The sequence below is a fragment of the Crotalus tigris genome, unplaced genomic scaffold (genome assembly GCF_016545835.1).
Source record: "Crotalus tigris isolate CLP2741 ecotype Arizona unplaced genomic scaffold, ASM1654583v1 scf7180000017622.5263843, whole genome shotgun sequence".
Taxonomy (NCBI): Eukaryota; Metazoa; Chordata; class Lepidosauria; order Squamata; family Viperidae; genus Crotalus; species Crotalus tigris.
Window position 1 is genome coordinate 794,322 of NW_024096517.1, and position 21,454 is coordinate 815,775.

Here is a 21,454-nt window from a genome sequence, read left to right on the forward strand (position 1 = left end):
ATATAATGCTAGGGTTGTAAGAATTTTGGAGGTCTTTTAGTTCAACCTTCTGCCCAAGACAGGAAACCTTATACCAGTGGTTCTAAACCTTTTTAATGCCGCGACCCCCAACCGGTTGTAAGTTGAGGACTACTCAACTGGTTGTAAGTCGAGGACTACTCAACTGGTGCAGCACCGTTTGCAGAATGGGACTTTTGTTGGGCTCAGAGGGCAGAGACAGCCTGGACAATTCCTATTGGCTTTTGAAAGCCAATAGAATTAGACTCTATTCAAGAGAGTCTATTCTATTGGCTTTCAAAAGCCAATAGAATAAAAGGGAGTAGCACAGCTAAGGAAAAGGGGGAAAAATGGCAGACTGCGTTGTTTGGCGACCCCCGTGAAATGGTTGTTCAACCCCAAATGGGGTCCCGACCCACAGGTTGAGAACCACTGCCTTATACCATCCCGGACAAATGGTTTTCCAATCTATTTTTTAAAACCTCCAGTGATGGAGCACCCACAACTCTAGGAGACAAGCTATTCCATTCAATAATTGCTTGCACTGTTAGAAAAAATTCTCCTTACTTCTAAGTCGGATCTTTTATTAACTAGCTTCCATCCATTACTTCTTATACTGCCCTCCGCTTTGGAGAAAAAGTCAGTCTCCTCTTCTTTGTGACAGCCTCTTAAGTACTGGAAGACAGTTAATCGGATGACAGAGTTGGAAGGGACCTTATAGGCCTTCTACTCCAATCCCCTGCTCAAGCAGGAGATCCAGTGATGGGATTCAGCCGGTTCACATCACTTCCACAGAACTGGTAGCTAATTTTTTGTTACTCAGGCCCAGAATGGACTTCCGGAAGTGGCATCCACACAGAGAACCGGTTGTTCACATATTTGAATCCCACCACTGAGGAGATCCTAGACTATATCAGACAAATGGTTGTCCAATCTCTTCTTAAAAACCTCCAGTGTTGGAGCAGACACAACCTCTGGAGGCAAATCATTCATTCTGATTAATAAAGTCATTCTAACTGTTAGGAAATTTCTCCTTCGTTTTAGGTTGAAACTAAGTTATCATGTCTCCCCAGTCTTTCTCTTCTCTTCTACCTAGCTCCCTCAGACGGTCATCATATAATTTAGCCTTCAGATTAAATTGTCATCTTTGTTGCTCTTCTCTGCCCACTTTCTAGGGTTGCATTATCTCTTTTGTATCACGATGACCAGAACCGGATGTAGCATTTCAAGTGTGGCCTCAGTCTTGCACTACAAAGCGATATTAATCACTTTTCATTTTGCTCCTTCTTTTATCATATCTATAGTTCTATTCTGAGAAATAGATGACCTCAGTGATAGTTCCAGAATCATCTGTAATGCTTGTATGACTGAATTAAAATGTGAATCTGATCTTAGTCTAATCATTGTCTCTGCTTTCCAAATTTGTCTAGCTATAAGAAGGCCCATAAAAAAAAAAAAAACCACAGGGTATTTCTCATCAATCAAGTGAACATTCAGCAGGAGCTTTTATTATAAACTACAGCAAGATTCCAGGAGATGATTGCATAATAAAGTAACCAAGAAAAAAGGACTGAGGAAAAAAAAAAAACATCTCAAATTCCGGACTCTTCAAAGCCTCCCCTGACTGAACAGTGCAGAAAAAAAAGCAAAAATTGTCTCAATTTTTAGTCTGTCAGAATTGTCTTTTTCTACTTCCAAGGTAGACTCCCCATTCTCCAATTTAGCAATTATATTATTATGGTAAGACAGATAAAATTACCTTTGAAAGTTCTTCCCACTCTCTTTAATTCCCTGGCCATTTACTGAAGGGAGTTTTTGTCATACCATGGATTTTCTCTCGTGACTTGAAGGATTCCCAGTCCCTCTTGCCCCCAGTTATCAAACTGTGGGAAAACAACCTTCACCAATTTGAGGTGCTTCCGTTCTCCAGTACAGGAGAGATGGAGAATCCACCAATGGGTTTTCTCTGTCTGCCTGCTCTTGAGACCAAGTAGCCAAACTTGACATGCCCCCTCTTGCTAGGAGATCCAGTCTTAACTTGGTCTCAGCTCTTGAAGACATATCAGGTTTGGCTCTCAACAGATAGCAGGTTAGAAATCCATTGGTGAATTCTCCATTTTCCCCTAAAATTAACTAAATACCCATTTGGAATCCTCCCTTAATTTTTTCCCATAGCACTGGGATCAGTGTTACCTCAAATCAAAGATTTGAGGAGTGGGAGGTGGGGGGGGGAGATCCCAGAACTGGAGTTGAAAGTTGCAACCAACTTATTGGAGTGTTCTGAGGTGGAAAAGATGGTATCAGGATCTGGTTTGTTGTTGTTGTTTTTTTGTTTTTGCATATTAAAAAGTAACCAGTGCTAATATATTACTTGAAATTAATGTTTGCCTTTCAGTTGACAGTCTAATTATTTTTCTATAGTAAATATCTATCACTGTTCTTCCATACAAATAAATGTGTGTCTCACCTTCCTTTCAGCCAACAGATGGCATTCAGGGCAGTTAATGAAAAATGGCAATGAAGTTAAAAAGTACAATTAATGTGGTAATTAAGAGCAAATTGAAACACAACCACATTTCTCCTACCTCAGTTGATCACACCCATTTAGACAATATGGATGTATTCTTTTTTTAAAAAAAGTGGTGGTAGAAAGGTAATAGGTAACTGTAGATAAGGATCGGATATCCTTGCCAGATGTTGCTGGGCTTCAATTCCCATCAGTGCGAACAATCATGATTAGTGGTTTGACTATATAAATTGGAGTCCAGGAATACCTTTGCAATTATCATCCCTCAGCAATGAAGCAAATAAGATGTGAAAGCTATAAATATATAAATAAAGCTTCAGCGATGTAACATCACTTAACTTGGGAAGCGTTTCTCTGTGGTTTTCCATTTTAATCGAGGCTGGGCCATGAGTAAAGATATGCTTCATGACTTGTACTTTAATTCCTTTTACACATCTCACATTTCATTTTGTTTACATTCCTTTCAAAAAAAAAAATAATGCTCAATCACGTTTTTTTTTTTAAAAGAAAAAGTGGAGTTATTGTTTGGAGGGGAGGGGTCAATGATATAAAACAATAATGTAAAATAAAGGCAGAAAAATCGCTCAGTTAATCATTTGACTTGTGTGCTCCAGTCTGCAGTTTTGTACAAGTTAAATCTAAGAGACTTAAAGAAAAGGCAGAAAATTCAAAATCTCCATTCAATATTTTTGTCACTTTCAACCTGAATGAGAATAATTGCCTTATTATTATCAGCCACTGAGCTGGATAAGTGATGAGAAGTTTGAACTTAGGCCTTCTTTGTCAAAGTCTGGCATGATCAGAATAGCATACAGTTCTGGTTATTGTTGTTGTTGTTGTTGTTGGTTATTCAGATGCTTCCAACCCTTCCTGATACAATGAACAGCCTTGCCTCTGTAAATTCTTGCAAGCTTCTGTCTGTATGATCAATGACAATCATCCTATCTTCTGTCAAACGTTTCTCTAATTGACTATTATTATTTTTTTCCAAGCACAGGATTTTCTCCAGCAATTCTTGCTTCTCATTATCTGTCCAAAAAGCCTAAGCTTTAGCGTCACCATTAGTGCTTTCATGTTGAACAATTTGGTTTTCCTCTAGTAGTGAATTATTTGTTCTTGAGTGGTGTGGTGGCCTAGAGGTGGAGCCCTCTCCTCACAATTGTGAGGCTGTGAGTTTGATCCTAGGCAGTCACAGATGTTTCTTTCTCTGGGCGCACTGAGTTGTGCTGTGAACTCCGCAGAGGCATCAGGAACGGCATGCAGCCAGTAAATGCTCAAGCTCCATTCAGTTGCTCTGACTTCACCCTGATGCAAGGGATTCCAGGCTCATTAAAAAAAAAAAAGTGAATTATTTGTTCTTCCTTCCTATTCTTAATAACTTTCTACATCCAGACACTTCAAAGGTGTCAAATGTTCCTCATTCAGCCTTTCTGATAGTCCAACCTTCACAGTCGTATTTTCTAATTGGGAAAGCCATGGCTTTAACTTTCTTTTGTTGTCAGTGAGATGACTCTAGACCAGAGGTATCAAACTGCTGGCCCACATGCCATTGCATCATGCAGAGGCCGCATCTACCCCAACTCGAGCAATGTTGAAAAAATGACGTGCCGAGTTTGACACCCATGCTCTAGACCTTCAACCTAAGATCCTGATCTGCTATAAACTTTTTCCCAAGTAGCAGACATCTCTTTGTTTTATGGATATGGTCATCATTCCTGTGAAGTTTTCAGCATAGAAGCAGAAAGTCTGTTTTATTTCAATTTCTTGTTTGCCAATCAGGCCTCGCTTGTTGACATAATCTTTGGAGAAGGGGTGTTTCAAAATACAGACCAGCTTTTGCATGTTCTTCTACTACCTGCAGCAAAATATTTCATGAATATTTCTTGCTTCCACCTAGCAAAGTTGAATCATCAGCCCATCTGAGGTCTTGATGCTCATCAGTTCAAAACCAGCATGGCCACCATGTTGACTGAGAATTCTGCAGGTTTAAGTCCACCATAGTTTGAAGGGGTTCCAGATTGGCAGAAGTAGCTGTCCTGACAGCCTTGGGAGAAAGATTAATTGACGAAGAGAACAAGACAGAATTAAGGAATATGAAGAAGCTTTGAGATTAATTTTATCTCAAGCATAGGTAAGCATACGGCCACAATGGAGCCCAAAACTTCTGTTTGCTAAATGAGACATTTGTTAAGTGAATTTTGCCCCATTTTATCCTTTCTGCCACAGTTGTTAAGTGAATCACTGCAGTTTAGTTAGTAACATGGTTGTTAAGTGAATCTGGCTTTGCTCATTGACTCTGCGAAGGTCGCAAAAGGGGATCACATGACCCCAGAACACAGCAACCGTCATAAATACGAGTCAATTGCCAAGCTCCTGAATTTTGATCATGTGACCACGGCGATGCGGCAATGACCGTAAGTGTGAAAAAATCACTTTTATCAGTGCTGTTGTAACTTCAAATGGTCACTAAATGAACTATTGTAAGTTGAGGACTACCTGCAAAATGTCACACTACTTCAAGCAATCAAACTTTTAAAGAGCAGCAGGTGATACCTTACTGTTTCACGAATGAAACGCTGGAGAGATTTAAGGAATTATGCTGTGTCAGTTAATAACTCTTATTAAGTTTAAACCCGAGACTTGCTGATGCTATTTATCCATTCTTCAGAGCCCTGGGCTTTGTCTGACCAATTTAGTCAGATCTGTTACGTTTTGATGTGGTATGGCTAAGTTGCATTATGCAGGCAGTGGCATTTTCCATGGAATATGTGTATGTCTGTCTCAGTGCTTTTAACAATTCTGTCTTGAAATCACTTTGAACAGAAAACGGCAACAACAAAGCAATAGTAAAATGGAAGTGATCCTCTGAGGATGAAGAATTTCAACATGTTTCTTGTGTTTGTTTTTCAATTTCTGCAAGGAACAAAGACTTCAAGTCTACTGCAGCTCCCAACAACCATTATTATAAACATGACAAGGTAGTGAGGGAATTACCATCTACAAATATAAACCCTTAAATGGATTTCCATTCTCACGTTGGACACTTTCTATATTCTACGAATCTTGCAGTTTACAACCTTCGTTTACTCAAACTGGTAGGAAAAGGAAAAAGGTGTTATAGGAAAAAGTAATCTACTAGTATATATTAAATAATGCCCCAATGGGAGAAAAATAGATCTTGACTTTTTGATTGTTTATTGTGTGAGGGCCTTTCCTTTTTCTAAATACTAAAGACTGTCAAAATTGTTCCTAGAAGAAAATATTGATGAAACAATATATTTTATATAGACAAAACTCTGTTAACCCCGTCCCCCCAACATACATATAGAGAGAACAATTTTGAAAAATGGGCTTTGTTTTTGCTTTTCTTTCATTTGCATGCCTGTTATAAAACATATTGCGAGAACTCTTTTGCAAATTACCACTGAGCTTTGGGGACAGCCAAACAAGTGGATTCATTCTCCACCACATAACAATCTAGAGTTTTCAGACTTCATGGATGAGCAAAAGAAATTTAAACTCTTTCCAGAGCAACCTGCTTTGTTTTTAGAGAAGTCCATCCCACTAAGTTGAACACAGGTCTTGTCTTTTCCAAGTTTTTCTTTTCTCTTTGCTTCCAGGTTTAACACTGAGTCGAAGAATTCCATAATAAGTCTCCCATCCAAATACTAAACACATTAGATCCAGCTTAGCTCTGAGTAGCTACCATGATCACCTCTTCAGAGCTTAAAATGCAGCAAGGTGAAATTACCTTCCTATTCTCAAATTCTGTGTGCATTTTCATCCTCACACAGTGTACTTAGACTTCCTCTTTACTAATTAAGAGATGGAGTTATTTATGGTTAAAATAGTTGTGCAACATTGACATTTTGAGTCCAGATATGTTCATTTGTGTTCATATGTGGTATTGCTTCCATTGAGTGAAAAAGGTTATGTTCAAATTTAGGCCAATCACTGTCAGAAGTTATGAATATAAAATGAAGCAGAAATACCATAGAGATATAGGTTTTTCTCTCTCTCTTTTTCACACACACACACACACACCACAAAAACATGAACACACAAACACACACACATTTCTTTGAGCTCTTGGGGAAAACCTAGGATAAAAATCTAACAAACTACAGTAAATAACATAAAAACAGATGGCATTTAAATATTAATCAGCAGCTAAGTAAGAATATTCATTTAAGTTTGTTGTCCTTGTTAGATATTCTGTTGTACCTCCTGATAACAGTGTCAAACCTCCATTTATGGTTTAAGATTGACATGTAGGGAGAAGGTTCTCCCATTGATCTATTCTCAAAGACTATACTCAGGCATTTATTTACTACTACTGGTTTTGGAGTTAGACCCTAATATGAAACCAACCCCATCATCCTGCCTTTTTTTTATATGAAAACCATCAACAGAGGCATCTCACCATCATAGTTTAATTAAATAATAATAATCAGAACTTTGGCTGCAGAATCAACAATCTTGAGATCAACTTTAATGTGCTAATAGCACTTCACTGCTACGCCTGTAGGCTGAGTCTGTTATATAATAGAAAACACTTTCCTGTTAGCTTTTATCGCAATAGCAATAGAAAAGTGGAAAATACATCCTTCCTCCCAAGAAAGTTGATGTTTCTGGAATCTTCCTTCAGGCTGGAGAGAAACTGTCATATTTGGAGCAAAGCATAGTCATAATTGATATTGTAATCTGTCTTTCAAACATAGAATCAGTCTCGTGCTTGCCATGGTTTATAGAAATGTGTCTCCAGGGAGCTAATGGTCTTTGATGGGAAGAAGAATTAGCTTCTTCCATTCTTCATCCCTTTTCAATTTTTAGGTCCTCTGAATTCACGTGAAGTGTATCACACAGAGACCAAGGAAGGACTTCTACAGATTTTCATTGTTCTCCTTGATAATTACTTAATAACAGAAGAAATAGTTAATAGATACTAGTTTCTTGTTAAGAAGAAACCTATTTCATTTAATACTATAGATCCATTTCTTTAGATACACCATTATCTGTGTTCCTGATGTGGTAGGTTATTATATTACCTTATATTCCAGAATTTATGGATATCTGGCTATTTATTGGGTAAATCACAGAAGATGGTAGATCTGGGCCCTGCTTTTGACAGATGGATATGCTTCTAAACATTAGCACCATCAATTTTCTTTGATTATTTATGGGTCCCAAATCATTCTTAGAAATATGTAGACTCTGTAAACAGCTTAAACAGTTTACAGCATTATGAAGCGGTATATAAATCTAAGCGCTATTGCTATTGCTAAAGATGGTCCTTATAGCAATACTTGGTCTTAATAAAGCAAAAATATTTGGACTCAGATTCTTATGGTTGCTAGGAAAATTCTGCATACATGCAGGGATATCAAATAAATCGATGGATCAATCCCAAATGCTTCAATTTGGATTTCTCATTTTAAATGTTGGTTTTAAAAGGTGGGTATTTTGGAAAGTCCATGCACAGGGAGGAAACCAGCAGGAATAGATAATTGTTGAAATTGTAAAAGCTTTTGTTGTTTTCCTATTGAACAACAAATTCTTTATTGTTTTGCTCTTCCTTTTATCTCTTCATCCTTAAATGTTTAGAATGGAGATAGAATTGAGTTTAGTGGTGTGATTTTTAATGAAGGAGGCTTAAGATGAAACTTCAGTTTCAAATGATTTTAATACTATTTTGAGTCTCTTATTTTTTTTTAAATAAAGAGAGAATAAAAGACAATGGAAAGTTTAATGTGAAACACTACGGCAGAGAATAAAATTTGAGATGCTGGTGGAATCAGTTTCTAATAATTTTCCTCTGGGCTGTTTCCTGACAAATGCAGTGTTGTCACAGATCACTATAACTATCATATCATACTAAAGTCATTTTGTGATCGTTTGGACCTAGCATGTTACATAAATGCAGCTATGGTGTGCAAAGCATGATTTACGACGGTGTGCAAAGCCAGTCTATGGATGCAAAGTCACCTTTGCCTTAGATATAATGTTGGAAAGATTGATGGGCTTTACTCAAACTCATTGGCTTGCAGACTTAATGACATTATTAAAGAAAGATCTTGTTCTCCATCTAACACAGTGCATAAAGTGCTTAAGCTGATTAAAATCAATGTCTGAAGGCCACTTAACTGGATTTCGACTACTGAGTGTTAACGTTTGCATGAGACTTTGGTGCAGTCTACCAGCTAGTCCAAACTTGGCATGATGCCAGACAGTTTGAGAGCTGATGTTGTCCACTTAGAAAAAAAAGGTCTCTAAAACTCTAAATATGTGATCGCCAAATATTACAGCTCCGTTCTGTGATCTCTGCAGGTTCTATACTTCTGTAGCTCACTGCAGGATAATGTGACTTTTGATAGTGCTTTGAAACGGAAACTGAAGTATGTAAAGCTTAGATTCGTAGCTCAGGAAATATTTTACACCATATCCCATTGTTTTCACTCTTTTTTCCTGCTGAATAATTGCATGCATAAGAGCGAGGTTTGCTTCAATAACTCGAATCTAGTAGAAATACTGTAATATTTTTGATGCAGGACTTGACAATATTAAGCCACTTATGTTCTTAAACGATCTTGATATAGCCAGCCATTCTGAATTGTTCTTCCTTTATATGAAAACTGAGCTACTCCTTTCAGCCATTGTTTTATGTCTACACTTTGCTGTTATGATCCTGCCACAGAACGAATAGCCGATATGTTAGAGAATTCTGCCCAGTTTTGCGTCAGGAAAAAATGAGTTATGTTAGAAGTAAGTTAGAGACATGGGAACTCTACAACAAGAGATTGGGTTCTCCCTCGTTCCCTGTTCCATTCAACACTGATATTATTTCCTGTTTTGGCAGCCCAACAAACATTTTGTATTGCTTATAAAAAATAGGAAAGTTGTAGGAGCTTGCAGATTTGCAGTTTGCCCAGTTGCAAACAAGGGAGTGCAAGGTAATTGGCTAATATCCAAGTAAAAAGTCCTTATTTGTGTTCTGTGGGGAAGAGTTCTTTGAGATTCTAAGACAGACATGTCAAACACAAGGCCCGGGGGCCGGATGCGGCCCGCGAAGTGGTTTCATGTGGCCCACGAAGCCATCCTGGAAACAGTGAGGGAACGGCCCCCACTGCCTTGGCCCTGGCCCAGGCTGGCCGGGAGCCAATGTACAATTTTGTGGTGGCCATCTTGGCACTTTCCCCGGTGGATCATGCCTTGGCACTTGCCCCGGTCCCACCCCCTTCTGCCAGAGACCCTCAGATCTGTCCCACTCCTGCCCAGGCCCCCATAGGCACCCTTGACGCGAATGATGTAGAACTGGCCACACCCACCCAGTAGGCTACACACACTCCATCCATGGCCACCCAGTAGGCTGCACCCACTCTGGCCACACACACCCTCAGTGAAATTGAGTTTGATACCCCTGTTCTAAGAGACGGGAATTTATTTTATTTGCAGCTAGTCCTTGATTTACAATCACGACTGGGCTCAAAAATTTCTATTGCTAAGCGAAACATTTGTTAAGTGAATTTTGCTCCATTTTACGACCTTCCTTGCCACAGTTCTTAAATGAATCCCTGCTGTTGTTAAGTTAATAACACAGTTGTGAAGTGACTCTGGTTTCCCCATTGATTTTGCTTGTCAAAAGGCTGCAAAAAGGGGGATTGCCGTAACCGTCATAAATGTGAGTCAGTTGCCAAGTGTTCTGAATTTTGATCACATGACGTGGGAATACTGCAATAGTCATAAGTGTGAGAAGCAGTCCCAAGTCGCTTTCTTTAGTGCCATTGTAACTTTGAATGATCCCTAAGTGAACTGTTGTAAGTCAAGGACTTCCTGTATTTATTTCTCAAATTTAGGTAATGCCCATCTCACTCACAGATGCCGGTGCAAAGAAAATGAGAATTGGAATATGTCTATCTTGCACCTTCAGAATTGGCTTTCTTGTTGGAAGCCTGTGCATTTTTTAAAATCCAACTTTATTCTGTATTTCAGGATCTTGCATTGTTCTGCCACTACTCTCTGTAGCTGGGAGATGCTGAATATAGAGTATTTTCTTTTTGCATTTCAGCAGCCTAGTTGCATAGGAATGGAAGAGTAATTTTAAAAGTTTTGTTTGGATTGACACTGTCCTTTATCCTTTAAAAAAAAACTAATTGCTTTTGAAACATTTAAAAGAGATATTTTCTCATTTTTTGTATTTACATGGCAGCCCAAAACAGCTCCGAAAAGGACTTTTGGATCCATTACAAATGAACAGGTAATTACATACGCACACTCAGATATTCATCCTTCCTCTCCTCTTTTTTATTCTTTAAAATATGATCAAATAATTGAGCTTTGAAAGAGCCCAGTCATTTTTTCAAAATGCTGAAATTGGAATAGTGGGTGTTGGAAAATATGATTGAAATGTTTCTATAAATTGGAAATTGTGAAGGTAAGTGCATATTTCAATAAATCAATGTATATTATAATATCTTGAAAGAATCTTCGCAGTAAATTAACTTTTGGGTTCTGCATGACATCTAATATTAGAGCTTTATGATACCTGCATGTACATCACTAAATGTTACCTGAAAACCCATCATTTGGTGACTTGAGTAGGTAGGTCTTCACTGAAAATAATTATATTTCAGGTGACGTGAAACATCTGTGATATGATGTCTCCTTCATCTTTGCTAGTTGTTGCTTCCTGCTCCAGTCATCAAATTATCAATATATATTCTGATCATGCAGATTGCCATTCATTAGTTGGCCGTCACCGTATTGAGATTGTAGAACTCAACATCCATTGATGTCTTTTCAAGTTTTTGGTTATTCAGGCAGTGCTTTTTTTTCTTCTTACATGAAATCTAAATATTGGAGCAATCTTGACTCTGATGATGAAAAGTCATCCTGCATATAAAAGGGGGGGGGAAGCATGACGAATCCCAATTTAAATTATTTTTTTTAAAAAAAATATTTTCCCTATTTGCCTGCTGTTGTGCTTGTTTGCCATTACACGTTAACACACACTTGCTGCAAAGTGCCTGTATATCTGTATGTGTATGTATATGTATATGTTAACAGATAAAAGAAAAAACGAACACCAGGATATAATAAACCAGCCTGTTTAATATAAACAAGCCTGGGGTTAAAAAGAGTTACTAAGCTTTTGTCCGGCGAAAAAACTGCCGGCGTCATCAGAGTTAGAATAACAGGAGATATATTAAACAGGCTGGTTTATTATATCCTGGTGTTCGTTTTTTCTTTTATCTGTTAGCATAATGCCCAGGATTCGCATTTTTAGTATTTTAAAAGACAAATATGTATATGTATATGTATATGTATATGTATATGCAATGGTGGGATTCAGCTGGTTCGCATCGGTTCAGGAGAACCGGTAGCTAAATTTTGTTGAGTTCGGAGAACTGGCTGAACCCACGTTGCTTCTGGAAGTTTGTTCTAGGCCTCAGAGGCCTGGAGGAGGCCTCCCAGGCCTAGAACGGCCCACAGGAAGTGCGTGAATGCCACTTCCGGAACTCTATTCTAGGCTTCGGAGGCCCAGGCCTGCATCCACATAGAGAACCGATTGTTCAGGTATTTGAATCCCATCATTGTGTATATGTATACAGGATGTATATGTATGTATATATATACATATATATATATATATGTTGTATATGTGTATATATATATATGTTGTATATGTATGTATATTCAATAGCACAAACTTCGATCTCTGGGAGAGGTATAAACCAGTTGTTTATTGCTAAAAAGATATTTAAAAACAATAAAAGCAACTATTTACAATGTTAAAAGAAACAACTTAGCTTTTGCTGGTCCCCTGCCAGCGTCCTCAGAGTGGGGCTCAGGGGGTGGGGAGATTCTTTTTATACACCTTGCTGGTCTAACTGCTTACTCCTTGCCCGTGTCATAGGGCCCTCCTTCCTGATTAAGGAACTGATTTAAGGAGCTTAAATAATTTCCCCCTATTTAAAACATTTTTTTTTTCCTCCTGCTTCTTCTACAAGTATTTTGAAATCTCAGAAAGATGTGGGGGGAATCTGCCCTACTTGAGTATTTCACTGCTAGAATAGATACTAGGCAATTTTGCTTTTTTTTTTTTTTGATACTTTGTTTCAAAAGGAAAAAAAAAATGATAGCTCTCATCATCTGTGTTTGTTGAAAAACAAAATGGAGAGCCTCTGCCTGAATTAAATTCTCTGTGTTGTAGTTGCAGAGCTAAAGACAGAATAATCAATGCATGATTGTCAGATTGCATACAAATAAAGAAGTGCACGGAAGGCTATCTCTCCTACTTCTATGATGTTTCTTTCTTTTCTTTTCTTCTCAATTTTGCAAGCAAAAGAAAACAAAACACAGCCAGTCATAATTCAGGAGCTTTGCAAGCAAAAAAAAAAAAACAAAAAACAAACAAAAAAAAACCACACACACCAAGAAAAAAAATATGCCTACAATTCTCAAACTATTTGCTGTAGCAAAAGTCCTTCTGAAGTAACGAAGATGACTTTGAAGCAAAGAGGCTGACATGCCTTCTCTTAATGAAGAGAAGGACGAGGGGGGACATGATAGCAGTGTTCCAATATCTCAGGGGCTGCCACAAAGAAGAGGGGGTCAAGCTATTTTCCAAAGCGCCTGAAGGCAGGACAAGAAGCAATGGGTGGAAACTAATCAAGGAGAGAAGCAACCTAGAACTAAGGAGAAACTTCCTGACAGTGAGAACAATTAACCAGTGGAACAACCTGCCTCCAGAAGTGGTGAATGCTCCAACACTGGAAGTTTTTAAGAAGAGACTGGGCAGCCATTTGTCCGAAATGGTGTAGGATTTCCTGCCTGAGCGGGGGGTTGGATTAGATGACTTCCAAGGTCCCTTCCAACATTATTATTATTATTATTATTATTGATCTGGGCTGGGGGTACCTTCCTTTGGGTCTCATTAACTCAGGGGTCTTCAGACATGGCCCTTTTATGACTTATGGACTTCAACTCCCAGAATTCCTCAGCCAACGTGCCTGGCTGAGGAATTTTGGGAGTTGAAGTCCACAAGTCATAAAAGGGCCAAGTTTGAAGACCCCTGTGTTAACTGCTTCAGGTGCATTTTCTGTGTGTTAATGTTGGCAGCTGTGAGGACAGTTGTGAACCAGTTGGAAACTATTTGTTTAGGACAAGGGGGAATGGTGGTTTTGTGAAAGGGATCTTATTTGCCTCAGGCCTCTCAGCGCGTGAAAATGCCCAATGAGTTTGTTACACTTTAGACTACAAAGCTCTGGGCTGCTTTGCTCTGGATTCTGAGGGTTGCATTGCACCAGGAAATGACAGCCATGAACAGCAAAGAAGGAATGAGAGATGCCCTTTGTTCTTTCTTTCGTGTTTTCACCTCTGTCTTTGGTGTTTCTCCATTATCACTCTCTCCTTTGTTTGTGGTGGCAGTGTTCCTTTTGGTTCCTGTCAGCTCTATTTTCCATCATTCACAGAGATGCTATTGATGAATACTAATCACTTCTTTCTCCTTAGGGGAAAAAGGCTTATTTTTCCCTCTCTCTTTTCCTTTAAAAGAAAAAAAAAATGGGAAGAGAGATTCAACATTCCCAGATTGATATGTCCATCTGGAAGTGAAAATCTTTATTCCTGATTAATTCTACCCAAGCATTATTCTTGTATACTATGTGCAGAATTCATTTCTATTTCTACATATTGGTTTTAGTATGACGAGGAGGGAACATGACATAACCCACAAAACCGATGGCTGGTTCCTTATCACTCATCGTACGTTGTACGTTTATAATGATTGCATTATTTGTAATATCTGGAATGCAGATTTTTACTGCAGCCATGAAAGGCATGCTGATTTAAAAAACAAGAACAAAAACAAAACCAGAGATGTTTAGCCATCTTTATCTTGATTTGCTCACAACATTCCGAGGCAATTTAGTTGCAATTTTGGCCATTTCTGCTTCACACCAAAAGTTGCTGGCAATTTGTACTTTTTTTAAATAGGGCAACCCATGAATATGGCAAATATTTAATGACAAAGAATATTCAATGACTAGGGGAATCATGTTCAAAAAATAGCTGGAAGTCAGATGTTAGATATGCAAAGCAGCTGTACTGTGTGACTGAGGACAGCTGTGTTGCCTGGAGTCTCATATTCATCCATCCACAAGTTCTTCCAACTTAAAGACGTGTCACGTCATTAGGCTTTTGGAGCTGGATAAGAGTTAGGGAACATTTAAAAAGTTGAAAAGTGCTGCCGAAGTTGCTTTGGGGGTGAGAGTGTTTCAAACTCTCGACACTAAGCTTAAGGACACGATTAAAAAGGTTAAAAGGATGAAGTCTCCCTCAAGTCAAGCTTGACTCCTGGTGACCTTATGGACTTGACTAGTTGTTGTTGGTTTTTTTTTTCTTTTTTCCTTGGCAACACTACAAAATTATTGCTTTAGTTCTTTTCAACTTGCTTGAATAGCCTACAGCCTTGGTATCTTCTGGCAGGCATTCATCCAAAAAGAGCTTATGTCTGATTCTGCTTAGCTTTTTTAACATCAGCCAAGTTTAGTTCGGTTCTGCCACTTGCTAGAACTAGCTGGGTTGCTAGGAGGCCTGTTTTGGTTTATTGAATCCTGGGCTGACATTTTGAAGCTTATTGTTATACATGGACTAAGTTAAAGCTTTCAGAAAAAAGGGGATACCTTTCCCAGAACACCCCACTAATATATTGTTCTCTGTTATTGTATAATGTTTCCATGACTCTTGTTAAACACCATTCTTTCTTCTCTAACAAAGATGGTAAAGATGTTAAATGTCCAAGGTGTAAACAGGAAGAGCCCATCATTCAAAAGACATGTAGTTCATGCTTGGATGACATGATAGACATAGCTTATGGTTAGTTGCGAACATGATTGATGGCAAACAGCTGCCTTGTTTAATGCTTTTCAACTTCCAGCTACCACCAATCAAAGACACAAAACCAAGGAAACAGCTGATTATTTTAATTTCAGCCCTTGGTTAGTGAGCGTAGTAATCCGGGCTTGTTGATGCAGTAAGTCTTTAAAAAGTCTACAACAGATGTTTGATGTATCATGTTTTTAATCTATAATTAACCATCCGAAGTTCCTATAAGGAGATGGGTAACTCCATAAATTTCCATAAATAAAAAAATTTTGATAAGTCCATGAGATAATGGGAAAGAACTAGTTAGCATATGGAAAACCACAAGTTATCCTTGTCCTGTTATCAACATATGTGCATCAATGAATGCAGATTTGTGCAGTTTTTGCATTTCCACCAAATGCTGTCATAAAAAGAAGTCTTTCTGAGTTGCTTTCTCCTCCCTACTCCATCTTGATGAATATAGTTTAAAGCAGTGGTTCTCAACCTTTTCTTCACCACAGACCTCCTTTACATACCTTTTGTGGGACGGGACATGGTCATGGACCACCAAAACTTAACTCAAGATGGAAATCACAGCATTTCTTCTAGCCTTCTCAGACCCCCTATGATGACATTATGTTTCCCCTCCTCCCCAGGAATCTGTGGACCACAGATTGAAAACCACTGGTTTAAAGTATTTCTGGACCTTATTTTCAGAATGGTCTATATCAGTGATTCTCAACCTTTTTAATGCCGCGACCCCCAACCGGTCGTAAGTCGAGGATTACTCAACCGGTCGTAAGTCGAGGACTACTCAACTGGTGCAGCACCATTTGCAGAATGGGACTTTTGGCGGGCTCAGCAGGGCAAAGACAACCTGGACAATTCCTACTGGCTTTTGAAAGCCAATAGAATTAGACTCTATTCAAGAGAGTCTATTCTATTGGCTTTCAAAAGCCAATAGAATAAAAGGGAGCAGCACAGCTAAGGAAAAGGGGGAAAAATGGCGGACTGTGTTGTTTGGCGACCCCTGTGAAATGGTCGTTCGACTGCAAATGGGGTCCCGACCCACAGGTTGAGAACCACTGGTCTATATCCAATAGACAATTCTTATCCCCTTCTTATCTCATGCATATTTATTTTTAATCAGAAGCACACTATTAGTTATTTATTATTGCCATTTTTGTAAGCATGTTGGTTCTCAGTTATCACCACTTCCTAAGCTTTTGAAAAGTCTAGATGATCCTTTGGAAAAGATATTGATGAATGTCAGTCTGTTAGGTGGTAGAGATGATGTTTCCTCTGACATTCCTAACAGGGATAATCACAGAACGTCAAGCCCATATATGACTCATGAATGAATACCAGGTCATTGGTTAAATAACTGACATCAAATTATCCTTGAATATATTGAAAGTTAAGAATATATTTAATTCAAAGCACAATAGCCTGTAGGATCAATTGATAGTCAGGAAAACTAAAGAAGATGACCCATGGAATTAAGATGGATTTGTTTCCAAGGTCACAAGTCTTTAGACTTGTATCTTCTTTGGCATTACCTTAAAGCATAAACATATTTATTTATTTATTTATTTATGAGACTTATATACCGCTTTAAGTGCAAGCACTCTCTAAGAGGTGTACACCAGTAAGCAATGTATATATATATGTTTACATTGCCCCCAACAATCTGGGTCCTCATTTTACCTACCTCGGAAGGATGGAAGGCTGAGTCAACCTTGAGCCGGTGAGATTTGAACCGCTGACCTGCTGAACACAGTCAGCTAAAGTGGCCTGCAGTACTGCACTCTAACTGCTGCGCCACCTCGGCTCTTATGTGGGAAAATTCAGATTGATATCTTTCAGAAAAAAAAGGCACATTGTATATATAACAGATCTATGCAGTAATCTATTCTCTTCTCTCTTTCTATGGCTTCTAGGGTCAAAATGTATTTGGACTTGATATAATTGAAACACCTGAAGGAGACAAGTGGCCCCAGTTGATAGTGCAACAAATTCTTGACAGGGAGCAGAAGGACACCTATGTGATGAAGATTAAAGTGGAAGATGGTGGAAACCCTCCGAGATCCAGCACAGCCATTCTGCAAGTCACCGTCATTGATGTGAATGACAACCGTCCAGTCTTCAAGGAGAATGATATTGAAGTCAACGTACCTGAAAATGCACCCGTGGGCACCTCCGTTTCTCAACTCCATGCCACCGATGCCGACTTAGGGTCCAACGCCCAGATTCACTTCTATTTTAGCAGCCAGATCTCCAGTTTGGCCAAAAGGCTGTTTGCCATAGATAACACGAGTGGTCTTATCACTGTCAGGGAGCCCTTGGATCGCGAGGAATCCCCAGTACACAAATTAACTGTTTTGGCAAGCGATGGCAGTTCCACACCCTCCAGAGCTACCGTAACAGTGAACGTCACAGACATTAACGATAACATTCCCTCAATAGACACAAGATACATTATCAACCCAGTGAACGGGACTGTGTTACTATCTGAGAAAGCACCGCTCAATACTAAGATTGCCCTGATTACTGTAATGGATAAGGATGCTGATCTCAATGGCAAGGTTACTTGCTTCACAGACCACGATGTCCCATTCAGGTTAAAGCCGGTGTTTGATAACCAATTTCTCCTGGAAACGGCCACCTTCCTAGACTACGAGGCCACCAGAGAATATGCCATAAAAATAGTGGCTTCTGACTCGGGAAAGCCACCCTTGAACCAATCTGCGATGCTGCTGATCAAAATTAAAGATGAAAATGACAACGCCCCGGTGTTCACGCAGCCTGTGATCGGGCTCTCCATTCCCGAGAACAACGCTCCTGGAACCCAGCTGACCAAGATAAGTGCTACCGATGCTGACAGTGGCCGCAATGCTGAAATCAGCTACATGCTGGGACTGGATGCTCCCCCTATTTTCAACCTGGATCGCCGTACAGGCATTCTGACAGCCGTGAGAAAGCTGGATAGAGAAAAACAGGATCGCTATTCATTCACCGTGCTGGCTAAAGATAACGGCATGCCACCTTTGCAAACCAATGCTACCGTGACTGTTTCTGTTTTGGACCAAAATGACAACAGCCCTGCTTTCACACACAATGAGTACAACTTCTATGTGCCAGAAAATCTACCTATGTATGGCACTGTTGGACTGATCACTGTGACAGATGCAGACTCTGGAGAAAATGCAATAGTGACCTTGTCTATATTAAATGGCAAAGATAATTTCATTATCGATCCTCTCACTGGAGTCATAAGGCCTAATATTACTTTTGACAGGGAGCAGCAAGGATCTTATACTTTTCAGGTGAAAGCAGTGGACGGGGGCAGGCTACCACGCACCTCCACGGCTAAAGTCACTATCAATGTGGTCGATGTGAACGACAACAGGCCTGTTTTTGTCATTCCTTCCACCAACTACTCCTATGACCTGGTTCCAATGTCTGCCAGTCCCGGCTCAGTAGTGACAAAAGTGTTTGCTGTGGACAATGACACTGGAATGAATGCTGAGCTGCGTTACAGCATTATTGGTGGGAATTCGCGAGGGTTGTTTATGATTGATCAGTTAACGGGCAATGTCACTTTGAAGGAGAAAGTCATCTCAGCAGATCATGGGTTGCACAGACTGGTAATCAAAGTCAATGATTTAGGGCAGCCCGAATCTTTATATACCATTGCATTAGTGCATTTGTTTGTGAACGAAACAGTCACCAACGGATCCTACGTCCAAGAGTTGGTGCGCCGAAACATGGAAACTCCAGTTGGCCAAAACGTTGGGGATGGAGACATCACCCCACAAACCAATGACTACGTCAAAATCATCATTGCCATTATTGCAGGCACCATGACGGTGATACTGGTCATTTTTGTGACCGCTCTGGTACGTTGCCGCCAAACCCCCAGGCACAAAGTGGTGCAGAAAAGCAAGCAGAGTGGCGAGTGGGTCTCCCCGAATCAAGAAAACCGTCAGATCAAGAAGAAGAAGAAAAAGAAGAAGCGGTCTCCCAAAAGTCTTCTTCTGAACTTTGTGACCATTGAAGAATCCAAGCCTGATGATCCTGGCCACGAACACATTAATGGCACTTTGGACATTCCTGTAGAGCTAGAAGAACAGACTATGGGAAAATATAACTGGGCCACCACACCCACCACCTTTAAACCTGACAGTCCAGATTTAGCAAAGCACTACAAGTCTGCCACTCCACAGCCCACGTTTCAAATTAAACCTGAGACTCCAGTGCCACCGAAGAAACACCATGTCATACAGGAGCTGCCTCTAGATAACACATTTGTGGTGGGCTGTGACACCCTCTCCAAGTGTTCTTCCAGTAGCTCAGACCCGTACAGTGTCTCTGAATGCAGCTGTCAAGGAGGATTCAAGGCTCCTGGCTCTGTTCATACCAGACAGGTAAGGACAGTTTTACATCTTTCTTTCTGCTTTGACAACCTCCCTTCTTTCTGCTTTGCTTTCTTCCTTGTATTATACTCTGCCTTTAGAATGTGGATAGATAGATAGATAGATAGATAGATAGATAGATAGATAGATAGATAGATAGATAGATAGATAGATAGATAGATGATAACAGACAGACAGACAGACAGAATCATTGAAAAGTAAACAGTTTGTGATTCATCAGTAGTAAAAGGAAGAAACGAAGTGACTTTTGACTACAAGGAAAATTTGATTGCTGAATGAGCTTGTCAGGGGGTAATTCTTGTCTGCAGATGGCAGTATGGTACTTTCCCCTTTGCATGCATATAGAGCAGATCTGCAGAAGAAAAGGGAGGCTGCAGTCTGGTCCAGCTAGCTGCTAGCATGATATGCTTGAGAATCTAAGGAATCTGGATCAGGTGGGAATCAGTAAAGTATTGCAGGTTCTCATAAATTGTTCTTAATGCTAATGGAGTGTGGAATTGCCAACTAATTTCATTTACTTGGATCGGTTCCTCAAAGTTTCTCAGAAGCAAACCCAACATCATCCCCCACGCCAATATTAGAACTCTTAAGGAATTGAGTGTCATTTGCAAGAATAGGCATTTATACTGCTGTAGAGATTCCTAAACACTAGGTGCCTGACACAATCAACAGAGGGAAACAACCCTAAAATTAACATTGAGTGGGGTATGAGTAGGGTAAACACAAATCCAGCTTTTAGAAACAAACACTGCTGTCCATTCCTACACTTGTCTACAAATGGGTTAAATTGCAGCTCTAATTTGCAGGTTAGGATAAGGAAGAGAGACAGACCACTTGTTAATACTTTGCTTTTCAATTGGTAAAGATAACATAATAGAAGCACAGTTCTAAAACATCATTGCCCAAAAAAGCAATGTTGGGTTAGAAGCATTCAGATATGAACACAGACACTGAAAGGAGCCAGAAACCCATTTTTATAAATTTTATATAAATTTGTCGTTGGGGATTGCAAGGTGAAATCAGATTTGATCATTCATGTGAGGGTGGACCTATTTGTTACCTAAAATTGTTCCAGCTAGGAATTAAGTTTTTGAATTTTGCTTACCGTTTCGGATGCATCTATCCAATTGGCAAGGTATGAAATGTTGAAGAAAGTTACAGTGATGGTCTTCTGAACCTTTAGAGTAGGATAACTGTACTTTCACACAACTAAACTTATAATTTCAGGACCAAATAATATTATTAGATTGATCAAACTGTATTTGTAATGCAAATGGCCCCAAAATCAGCATTCTTAATCTATGGCTAAAATTTGCCTTAAGATATGGGCATCAATGTTTAACATGTCTCCTATAATTTGGCAACCTACTCCTATTTATTTTGTATAGTTGTGCTGTCCATTTTGGTCCTTGGTAGCTAAAATCTATCCTATAAAGTATAAACTCCCATTTTTTTTTTAAAAAAAAAAATCTTGCTTTTTTTAGACATATTTTTCATCATTCTTCATATTTTCCAGTAAGCTACAACAATTGAACCAGGAACCTTTATGTGGATTCCATTATTTGTCTCTACCTTTTCTTTGTGCATGATCCCTTCTTTCCCTAAGCTGTATCCATAGGTTATGTCTTAA

At 39.3% G+C, this 21,454-nt stretch overlaps 1 protein-coding gene across 14 annotated transcripts in view; it reads left to right on the top strand.

The window, feature by feature from the left end:
* The window catches only part of PCDH11X (protocadherin 11 X-linked), a 495,127-nt gene that overhangs the window by 115,282 nt on the left and 358,391 nt on the right, over positions 1–21,454 (top strand). For 13 of the 14 annotated variants that reach the window (XR_005555087.1, XR_005555088.1, XM_039330016.1 and 10 more), the window contains exons 3-4: positions 10,731–10,778; positions 17,329–19,815. Coding sequence is in view for 12 of the 14 variants with exons in the window: in XM_039330016.1 (XP_039185950.1) it covers positions 10,731–10,778; positions 17,329–19,815 (2,535 nt within the window). In the remaining 2 variants the exon portion in view is untranslated. The remainder of the gene's footprint in view (positions 1–10,730; positions 10,779–17,328; positions 19,816–21,454) is intronic. The other variant, XM_039330015.1, reaches the window with a different exon arrangement.